This window comes from Herpailurus yagouaroundi, unplaced genomic scaffold (assembly GCF_014898765.1).
Source record: "Herpailurus yagouaroundi ecotype Mexico unplaced genomic scaffold, PumYag 67793, whole genome shotgun sequence".
Lineage (NCBI taxonomy): Eukaryota > Metazoa > Chordata > Mammalia > Carnivora > Felidae > Herpailurus > Herpailurus yagouaroundi.
This window is the reverse complement of record NW_024420586.1, coordinates 25,525,159-25,536,424: the sequence shown is the minus strand read 5'-3', so window position 1 is coordinate 25,536,424 and position 11,266 is coordinate 25,525,159. Positions and strand designations below refer to the sequence as shown.

The 11,266-nt window shown below is 45.9% G+C and overlaps 2 protein-coding genes across 6 annotated transcripts in view; one reads left to right on the top strand and one right to left on the bottom strand.

The window, feature by feature from the left end:
* Positions 1 to 4,872: 4,872 nt before the first annotated feature.
* LOC121026017 (formin-like protein 20) lies at positions 4,873 to 6,719 on the bottom strand. Its single transcript, XM_040468828.1, has 3 exons — positions 6,714 to 6,719; positions 6,123 to 6,438; positions 4,873 to 6,037 (listed from the first exon to the last, which is right to left on the bottom strand). Exons 1-3 carry the CDS (start codon positions 6,717 to 6,719, stop codon positions 5,724 to 5,726), a joined length of 636 nt encoding a protein of 211 aa, XP_040324762.1. The 3' UTR covers positions 4,873 to 5,723.
* Positions 5,950 to 11,266, top strand: part of GPKOW (G-patch domain and KOW motifs) — a 19,618-nt gene continuing 14,301 nt past the window's right edge. For 2 of the 5 annotated variants that reach the window (XM_040469068.1, XM_040469067.1), the window contains exon 1: positions 7,186 to 7,360. The gene's annotated coding sequence lies outside the window, so the exon portion shown is untranslated. Of the gene's footprint in view, positions 6,056 to 7,185; positions 7,361 to 11,266 lie in introns of those variants that run through there. The other 3 variants (XM_040469069.1, XM_040469071.1, XM_040469070.1) reach the window with 3 other exon arrangements.

Here is an 11,266-nt window from a genome sequence, read left to right as displayed (position 1 = left end):
CATGTGAAGATATAGGTAGAAGGTGGTCATTTGCAAGCCAGGAAGAGAGCTTTTATTGGCTAGCACTTTGATCTTGGACTTCAGAGCCTCCAGAACTTCAAGAAATTAGTATCTGTAGTTTAAGCCACCTAGTGTATAGTATTTTGTTATGCCAGCCTGAGATGACTTAAGACAACAAATAAAGCTGCTTTGAATATTCATATACAAGTCTTTGTATAGATACATTCTTCCATTTCTTTTAGGTAAATACCTGCAAAGAGAATGGCTGGATCATGTATATGTTTAACTTAAGATACTGCCAAACTGTTTTCTAGAGATGCTATATCATTTTACATTTCTATCAGCAACATATGAGAGCTCCATTTCCTCCATATATTCTCCAACAGTTGGTATGATCAGACTTTTTAACTGTACACAGTGGTATTCATCATGATTTTAACCTGCATTACCCTAATGACTAATAATATTGAACACTGTTTACATGATTATTTGCCATCTATATATATTCTTTGATGAAGTTTATGTTCAAATATTTTGCCTATTTTTTATGGCATTGATTGTTTTATTATTAAATTTGGGGCATTATGTGTATATTGTAGATACAATCCTTCATCAGATGAGTAATTTGCACTGTCTTTTGAAAGGCAAAAGTTTTGAATTTTGGTGCAGTCCAATTTATCCATTGGTTCCTTTATGGATTGTGTTTTTGACATCCTATCTAAATAACCTTTGCCTAACACAAGGTCACAAAGGTTTTCTCCTATGCTTGCTTCTAGAAATTGTATAGTTTTAGGTTTTACATTTAGGTCTATGATCTATTTTGAAGTACACCACTTTATGTAAACAAGTGTTTCAAAAATTTTTTTTATAATTTTATTTAATTTGAGAGAGAGTGAGCGATCAGGGGAGAGGGGCAGAAGGAGAGCGAGTGAGCGAGAGAATCTTTAGGCAGGCTCCACGCTCAGTGCAGAGCCTGAAGGGGGGGCTCCATCCCACCAACCTAGGATCATGATCTGAGCCAAAACCTAGCTGGATGCTCAACCAACAGAGCCACCCGGGCACTCCTCAAAAAAATTTTTTGTATGTGTATCCAATTTATACCCAACTGCTATAGCACCATATGTTTAAAATATACTCCTTTACCCAGAGACAAATCTTTTATTCTTTTGTTGAAAATCAGTTGTCCTTATATGTCTGGATCTCGTTGCAGACTTTCTATGCTTTCCCATTGATCTATTTGTCTATTTTGTTACCAATATTATACTGTCTTTATTATTGTATGTCTGTAATAAATCTGAAGTGAAATATTGTAAGTACTCTGATTTTCTGTTTATTAAAAATTGTTATGTTCTTTGCATTTCCATATGAATTTTAGTCAGTTTGCTAATTTCAAAAAAAACTGCAAGGATTTTTATTGGAATTTGGACTGATGAATCTATAGATTAACTTTGGGAGAATTGACATCTTAACAGTATTGAGTCTTAGGACCCCTGGACATGATATATTTCCCATTTATTAAGGTCTTCTTTATTAAATATTTTAAATAGTTCATAATTTTCAGTGTCCATGTCTTACACATTTCTGTCAACTTTATCTCTAAATACTATATATATTAGATGGTATTGTAAATGGTATTTTATTGTTTCAACTTCCAACAGATTTTTGCCTATATAGAAATACAAATGATTTTTCTTTATTAATCTTGTGTTCTCTAACCTTGCTAAACTAATTTATTAGTACTGGTAGATTTTTGGAGATTCCACCTGATTTTCTACATAAATAATCATGCCTGAACAAAGATAGTTTTACTTCTTTTGATCTGTATGTTGTTTATTTCTTCTTGTCTTATTGCACTGGCTATGACCTCCAGTACAATGTTGAACAAAAGATCCATATCTTGTTCTTCATCTTACAGGAAAGCAATCAATCTTTTACCACAATCATTCCTCTCATAGCCACACCCAATTCATAAATCTAAAGCAATCCCCTCTTAATCCCACTCCAGCATAATTAATGTTGATTATTACAAGATGTGGTGGACCAATCCCATTTTAGACATCCCCATAATGAATTTATGCCAAAATCCTTTTAGGCCCCATCTCATTGATGGATTTAAGCCATTTACCTCTCTTAGGTTCACTCTATTCATGGATTTAAACCAATCTCCATCTTATTTTATTTAAAAATTTTTTTTCTCATGTTTATTTATTTTTGACACAGAAACAGCACAAGCAAGGGAGGAGAAGAGAGAGAGGGAGACAGAATTGGAAGCAGACTCCAGGCTTTGAGCTGTCAGCACAGAACCCGATGTAGGGCTCGAACTCACGAACTGCGAGATCATGACTGGAAACTCATGAACTGCGAGATCATGACTGGAGACGAGGCTGGCTGCCTAACCAACTGAGCCACCCAGCCACCCCAAGCCAATCCCCATTTTAGCACTGCATTCCTGGATTTGAGTAGAACTCCCTCATAGCCACACTGCATAAAATTATTTAAATCAATGTCCTTCTTGACGCTGTCACATTCTAAGAGTTAAGACCATTTCCCCTGTTAAAGCTCCCTTTGTTCAGGGACTTAAGAAATCCTCTCTTCAAGTCCAGGCCACATTAATGTTTTTTTTTTTTTTATTATCTCCATTTTGGCCCCACACTTTTCTTGGATTTAGGCTCCATAAATCTACCTCATAAATCCTACCCATTCACTGATTTGAGCCTCATCCCTTCATTGCCAATTTCCTGGATCTAAGCTCAAAAACCTCCCCACCTTTAAATATTTCAGTCCTGCCCCATCCATGGATACAGAAACTCTGTACCTAATTAACAGTAACACCCTATTCCCCCTTCCCCCCAGATACTACATTCAGTCTGTATAAGTTAGCATATTCTAAGCGCCTCATCTAAGTGGAATCAAACACTATTTGCCCTTTTGTGCCTGGCTTATTTCACTCAACATAATGTCCTCAAAGTTCATTCATGCTGTAGCATGTGTCAGAATTTCATTCCTATTTAAGGCTGAGTAATATTCTATTGTATGTTTATACTACATTTTGCTTATCCATTTATCCCTCAATGGACATTTGGATTCTTTCCACCTTTTGGCTATTGGGAATAGTGCTACTATGAACATTCATGTACACATATCTATTGGATTCTCTGCTATCATTCCTCTTGGGTATGTATCTAGGAGTGGAACTGCTGAATCATAACTGCTGAATCACAAGTTAAATATAGGAAGACTACATTTAACTTTTTGAGGAACCACCAAACTGTCTTCCACAGTGGCTGCACCATTTTACATTCCCACCATGATGCACAAAGGTACTAACTTGTCCACATCCTGGCCAGCACTTGTTCTTTTCCATTATCCTGATAGTAGCTACTCTAGTGGGTGTGAGGTGGCATCCCATTGAGGTTAGGGTGAGCTGATTCCCCCCCCACCCATATACCAGATTCCATTCTTTCCCATTTAATTTGAAGTGCCACCTATACATTATGTATCAAGTTCCTGTATATACTTATTTCTAAAACCCCAATTTCTGGGGTACCTGGGTGGCTCAGTCGGTTGAGTGTCTCTTGATGTCGGCTCAGGTCATGATCCCAGGGTGGTGGGATGGAGTTCTGCATCAGCTCAGGGTTGAGCCTGCTTGGAATTCTCCCTCTCTCTCTCTCTTCCTCTGCACCTTGTCTTGGGTCACACATATGCTCTCTCTCTCTCTCTCTCAAATATAAGTAAATAAATACATAAAAAATAAAACCCCAATTTCTCATTGAGGAGTTTGCCTAATTCACTCCCAGTTCAACACTTTTTATTACTATGTCTTTGTAGCATGTCAAATTTTGAAATCTATGTGCTCCCCTTTTGTTTCTGAGGTTGACCAGGCCAACCCACAACATTTGTGAGTCCTAGGGGAAGAATAAAAACGGAGGCCCACATACTATAAGGCCAAAAATCTAAAAGTAAAAAATTGAGGTAATTATTAAATAAAATTTGATGTACCCTCCTACCTTGAGAAATACGTTTCCATACAAACCTAGAAGAGAGGCAGGTCCCAGACCTGACCACACTGTGTTGTCAATGTCTGTCTGCGTAGGCATCCAGTAGGGCCTCTTCCTCCAGAGATGGCTCCTGCTAATGGCAGCACCAGGGCAGTTTCAGTTCCATGTACCCAACTGTTCCTGCACCACAGTGGCGGAGTGGGGGGGGGGGGCCAAGCTCTGACCAGGTGGTAGAAAATGTCCACAGAATACATAAACTAATGAAAATTCTACAGAGAACTGTACTATAGAGGGTCTCAACCTTCCCCTACACAACACCAGACCCACGTTGAGTCAGATGTGGGCAAAGAACCCAGTATAGGGAGACAGAGGCCCATATAGCACAGTGAGTCCAGTGACCAGCACTGCCCTGCAGGATTGGGGAATTTCCCAAGGGGAGTTCAAGGGGACAGGGACCTGGAAGAGAGAGTAGAGTGGGAAGGCTTCCCAGGGAAGGAGAGGACATGGGAGCCTAGGGATCAGCCTTGGTTTTTTTCTCCCTAATCCAGTGCTCCTGAGAAGACGCAGGAAAAGATATCAGCCTAGACTCTTCCTCACAGAAAAAACACATTAGTTTACAGTTCTACATATTCAACCAATCATCCATTTTCTGCAATGAACATATGCTCTTTCTTTTCAGAAAAGGGTGAATGGATTGTTGAAGCCTTAAAACTGGGCCTTGATAACATGAAGTTCTTTTCCAGGTGGACAAGATTCGGAAGGGCTCCAATACACAGGAAACAGCATGACAAAGGCAGGAGGGTGGGGAAAACCGTGCACATATTTGGGGAACGGTGACAGCCCCATGTGGTATGCACAAGAAAAAGGCAGAGCAGTGAATAAAGTCCAGTGTATTTCCCTTCAGACAAGGTCAGATCAGAGGTGGGAGGGCCACAACATTCCAGGAGGAAGGAAAGCAGGGACCATTCCGCCCCTCTCACCTATGACACCACAGAGACCCTGAAAGGTGGCCCAGAGAGGCTGCCCGGCCACCCAGAATGAGCATCAGGACACAGTGTGTCCACAGCTTATAGTGAAAGTCACAGAAACAGTGCATGTTGGGGGTAAGCTTCTTGAGACCGGCCGGCTGTAGGGCCCTGGACAGGTGTCTGAGCCCCTGTGCCCCTCAGTTTCTTCCTCCACAAAGTGGTTGTCACAGACTGTCTCTCATTGCACCCCATTCCTCCTTCCACTACAGTAGCACTGTGCCCAAGTGCCCCCCCCCCCCCCCGCCCGCTCTCCCCAGGCCGCCCCCACTTTTAATACCTAAGAGAGGCCTCATTTCTCACCTCTCATTGGCTCGTGTCCCCTCCCAACAGGGGGGCCTTCAAAGCCTCCTCAAGTTCAGGCCCCTACCACCCCTCCACTCTCCAGGGCACCTGCCCTTCCCGGCTTCTTGAGTCTCCCAGCCCTATCATGCTCAGGGCCCCAAACCCTCCCGTGGTACCCAAGTCTCCTCAAGGGCTACCCCCTGCCCAGCTCAACAGACTCTTCCAGTTCCCAAGTAGGTCCTGGCTCAGGCCAACGTTCACTGCAAATGTACCCAGTAACTACCAGGAGCAAAGCTCTGCTGGAGGCTGCAGAGTTCCCTGGTAAACGTGGGTTCCACTTCTGCACCCCCGTGTTTAGTTGTCAGAGCTGGGGCGGGGACCTTAACTTTTCTGGGCCTCGACTTCCCCTTCTCGCTCATGGAATAAAGCCTCTCCTGGGTGGGAAAAGGAGCACAGCCCAGGGTCCTGGGAGAGCAGAGGGGGCGCCTGAGGTAGAGGGAGGCCAAGCGCTCACGCTGCCTCCCACAGCCAGGCCTCCTTGCCTGTCGCCAGGTAGGTGACTGCGCGGGTCAGGTCGCCGGGCACGGGACCAGCCGGCTACAGCGGCGCCCAGGCTCGGGCGGGCCGCCAGGTGAGCGCGCCCAGGAGCTCCAAACGCGTCGCTGGCGGCCGTGCGTCCACCCGACAGACTTCGGGTCATGGAGCCGCACGCGGGGGGCGTCACGGACCCTAGGGGGAGCAGAGGAGGTACGGGAGGGTGAGGAGGGACTGGGCGCGTCCCTGCCACCCCTCGCCCCGCCTGTCTGCTCCTCACCTTTTCCTTCCGACAGGTAGTAAACAAAGCAGCCCAGGCGCCCTAGTGGCGGTGGCGGTGGCGGTGGCGGCGAGCAGGGGGGCCCGGCGACCCGGGCTGGGCTCCAGGTCTCCGACCTGCACCCGTACCCGCACCCGCATCCGCACCGCGGGGCCGTGTACCAGACCCGGGGGCTCTCAGGAGTCTCCGGGGAGTTGTGCCACTGGGGTCTGCCCGGGTCACTGGGGACACCTGGGCCCTCAGGGTCTGTAGTGAATTGCGGGGGTGGGGGCGTTAGGCGGGAAGCCTCTGGGATAAATGGAGGGGCAATTTGGGACTACGTGGGCCATCAGGGTATCTGGATACCTGGCTATCTGGAAGGGGAATCGGGGGTGCCGGGGCCGCAGCGGCGGCCGACCCTGTTCTGTCGGGGCACCTGGAGAAATCGGGGTCCCTCTCGATATCGTGCGGAAAGAGTTTGGAATCTGGGCTTATGAAGGGGCAGTCGGAGACCTCCAGAGATAGTCCCAAGATGTTCGGAAGGGTCCGGGAATAATTAATTCGGCCACATAGCTGTCTCCAGGATTATGGTGGGGGCAGGCGGGGGTCCACCGGCATACTCGCGATGGTCTGGGGGTCGCGGGAATTGAGAGGGGCAGTGGGCGACCTTCGGAACTATCGAGCGAGTGGTCGGGGGGCTCTGAAGATCTTGAGGGGCATTCTAGGTCTTCGGACGTCGGGGAGCGTGGGGGTTGGCCGAGGCTCCGGCAGGCGCTGACTTGTTCCTTTCACCCGCGCAGGCCGGGGCCTTTCCCTGCCCGCGGGACCCAGAGCCCGGCAGCTCCTGGCGCGGCTGGACGCGCGCCCCCTGGCGGCCCGAGCTGCGGCCGACGTGGCGGCGCTGGTACGCAGGACGGGCGCCACATTGCGCCTGCGCCCCAAGGCCGGTGCGTGTCGGGGGCGGGGCGGGGCGGGGCCTCTCAGGGGGCGGGGTCTGACTGGAGCCGGATTCTGACGTGGCGGACCCGGGATGGTTGGTTGCTCCCCTGGGTGGGGCCAATGCTCCCCTGGGGGGACTGGTGGGGCGGGGCTCGGAGGGAGCTGCGAGACGGGGGAGCCCTGACGTGATCCTAGAATATTCCTCCAGGAGGTGACACTGGGAAGGTTACTGCAGTAGGTGAATGTTGCATGGCTAGTTGTGAGTGCGGGCCGGATTGGTTATCCCTGTCGGTGGGGCTTTGAATGGCATTTCTGAGAAGGTGGGTCCTGGAGAGCGTTGGGGGCGGGCACTTGGCTAAGGGGCGGTCCTGGAAGGCCACTCTAGGGGGTGGAGCCTACAAGCGCGAAGGGGCGGGACTCGAAATGTCAGGAATGGGTTGAAGTTTATAGGCCAGTTAGAGGGCGGAGCCTGGAAAGTTCAGGAGCCCAATCTTGGAATTGCACCCTCCAGGGAGGGCCTGAGGGTGTTAATATGAGGAGCGAGATCTTCGTGTGTATTAGAGGGCCGTAGGAAAGTCTGGACGCTTATTCTATTAGCTGGGCCCAGGATTACTTAAGAAGGGGCGTATAAGGGTACGTATTCTTGTGGGTGGCACCTGGAGAATTGCTCTGATTGGGCACTACCTAGGTAATTAAATTGTGGTCGAGCCTGAGTGTAAGTTGGAAGAGATAAGGCTAGAATGTAAATTTAGCGGGTTGGGCCTATGTATTTTCTATGGAGAGTCACTACAGCTTTCTTAGCCGCTTCCTTATCCCAGCCTTTAGTATGCTGTATTGTAAGGACAGTAATGTCTTCAATAGTCATTTGTCCCAAGACCCTCTTGCTTCTCATACAGAGTTCCTAGGGTGGCAAATACAGAAAAGTGTGAAAAACCTGTGGATACTTTGGGGGAGCTTCAACAGTCCATGGCGCTGGAAACTTCCTTAATGAATTTGGGGGCACAGATTAGGGGAGAGGATGGCAGAGGAAGATGGAAGCTGCAGGAGAGTACTCAACAGGTCAAGGCTAAGAATCCCCACAGGCTCTGACTCAGTATTGCATGTATTTTCATAACTTAGGTCTTTTTAAGTTTTTTTCAACAATGTTTTGTAGCTTTCACAGTTCAGTTTTTACACTTTTTTTGATACATCTATTCCTAGGTATTTTATTATTTTGAGGCTCTTGTAAATGGAATATTTTAATTGCATCTTTATTTTGTCTATGGAAACAATTGATTTTTGTATATTGATCTTCTATTCTGTAAACTTGCCAAGCTTGTTTAATAGTTCTAATACCTGCTAAAGAGCAAACATTTAACTGAGTAAATTTGAAGATTTAGTCGGTTTTATTAAACAATTCATAAACTGTAGAGTGGAGGTTTGCTAGGAGTTATACAAAATGGCAAGTTTTTATAGGAAGGAGGATTGGGCAAGAAAAGTGAAAAAAAGCAAAAGAAAATAAAGTATTGTTTTAGGTAAATTCACTTCCCCTCTGAAGAAAATGTGGGATGAGGGGTGGGGTGGTTCTTATCATGCAGATTACCTGATCTTCCTTTGGGAATGAGAGGGCCCCAAGTGACAGATTACCTCTTTGGTGCAGACCAGAACATTCCAGATTGATTGGTTTAAAATTCCACTCTTGGAGAGGTTGAAGTTGCAATTAATTGCAACTTGGAAGGCAAGTGACTCCACCTTGGGCTTATGTGTGGCTTTATTTTTAACAGTCCCAAGAATTCCAAAGGAACTATACCAACATTTTGGTGTGCTTCCAATAATAAAACAAAGAAGTATTCACCAAACAAACTAGTATTCACTAAGAGAAACAAGTACTCACCAAAAAATGATAGTTTTTATTTATTTTTTATTTTTTTTTTTCAACGTTTATTTATTTTTGGGACAGAGAGAGACAGAGCATGAATGGGGGAGGGTCAGAGAGAGAGGGAGGCACAGAATCGGAAACAGGCTCCAGGCTCTGAGCCATCAGCCCAGAGCCCGACGCGGGGCTCGAACTCACGGACCGCGAGATCGTGACCTGGCTGAAGTCGGACGCTTAACCGACTGCGCCACCCAGGCGCCCCAAAAAATGATAGTTTTTAAACAGATCTTGAATAAAGTCAGAAATGTTAACCAAAGGCAGGGATCTCAGAATCCTAGAGGAGACTCACCCAAGAGAAGTAGGTCTGGACTGACAGAAGCCATGAGTGAAAGGTGCTTGGGACAGGTACCTCACATTATTCCCTGGATCATCATTCTTCTGGGGTCATCTCCTTTGGATCCCACTTCTGACTCCAAGGAATGTCAACCTAAATACAGAGGGAAACCGAGGCAAGCTCAGAAAGATGAATTTATTTGGGAATAGGAGAAGAATTGTAATTCGGGTTTTATCTGTAGCTTGCTACAGTTTGGGTGTCCAGAATTGCAATCTTTGCTATTCCCAAATAAACTCATCTTGTTGAACGTGCATCAGTTTACCTCTTTATTTAAATCGACATTTATAAAAGTTGCTTTGTAGTCTTTATCTGCTAGGTATCTTTAAGGATGCCCAGGGCTTCTAAGCCTGGAAACATGGCCATGAGATTGATTATTGTGGTTTGTGTTTTCAAGACCATCTTCTGACCCAGCACATTATTCTACTTACCAAACATTTCACTTTCATTTAAGTATATTTATAGCTTCACATTTAAATGTTTTAGTATATGTGTTCCATGCAAGAAATGTGCTATAATTCATTTACCCAGTCTCCTTCTGTTGTCCTTTAAGTGGTCTTCAATCTTTTGCTACAATAAATAATACCATGATGAATCTGACATAAAAATCTTTTCATTGGGCTCCTGGCTGGCTCAGTCAGAAGAGCAGGTGACTCTTGATGTCAGGCTCATAAGTTTGAGCTCCACGTTGGATGTAGAGATTTTTTTTTTAATGTTTATTTTTGAGAGAGAGAGAGAGAGAGAGAAACAGAGTGTGAGTGGGGGAGGGGCAGAGAGAGAGAGAGAGAGAGAGGGAGACACAGAATCTGAAGCAGACTCCAGGCTCTGCGCTGTCAGCACAGAGCCTGACACAAGGCTCGAACCCACAGACTTTAAGATCATGACCTGAGCTGAAGTCCGACACTTAACCAACTGAGGCACCCAGGTGCCCCATGGATGTAGAGATTTCTTAAATAAACTTAAAAAAATCTTTTCGCACATCTTTAATGATTTCCTTGGGATGAATTTTTAGCACATCTGTGGTATTATTTCTGGTGGCTATTTCAGTATCACTCTTCTACTTTATAAACTCTTATGATGAAGGCAGGCTGGGTCCGAGGACCCAGAGGGGGTCCCGCAGGACCAGCCAAGAGGGTCCTTGGCTTCACGCAGCATAAAAATCAAATGTGAGCCAAGAAGAAGTAAGAGCAGAATTTATTAAAGATACAGAGAGAGTACAGATACAGGCAGAGTGTCTGGGAGACTCAGGAAAGGAGAGAGTCTTGTCTTTGCTTGGTGTCTGGGGTTTTTACTGAGGATTGTGGTCTGATGTAAGTGTCCTCTCAGGCATCGAGGAACTGGACAGAACAGGGAGAATGGTCCACGTGTCCTCCATAAGTCACTTATTCCTTGGTGCTAGGGGGTCTTAAAATTGAGATTTCTAGCACCGGTGGTCTGGAATACACACATCATGGCCTCACTCACTCATTCCTTAGAAGTTTTCTATTGTGCTGGAAGGTTCCAAAGAAACCATTAACTCCTTCATTCTTACAAGGAGGACATACATTATTTGTATTATAAGGAATGTGTAAGGCAGGTGTGCTGGTCCTAGCAAGAAGAGAAGCAGGGAAATGGGCAAAAAAGCAGTCCTTCAAAAAACAGCCCTTCATGGGGCCCTTTCAATTTCTCTTCTCTCTCTTTAAGGTCCTACACAAAAGGAATCTGTCCCATTAACCTTTCAAAGCCTTAGAACGTGGCTCTCACAACATATTTAATGTTGGTAGTATAAGCAGAAATAATTTGTGATCCCTGGAAAAAGAAAGATGAGGCATAAATTTCTTGACATAAGAAAAGTCACTTTAGAGGTGCCTGCATGGCTCAGTCAGTTAAACATCTGGCTTCTGCTCAGGTCATGGTCTTACGGTTCCTGAGTTCGAGCCCCACATTGGGCTGACTGCTGTCAGCATAAAGCCCACTTTTGGATCCTCTGACCCCCCCCCC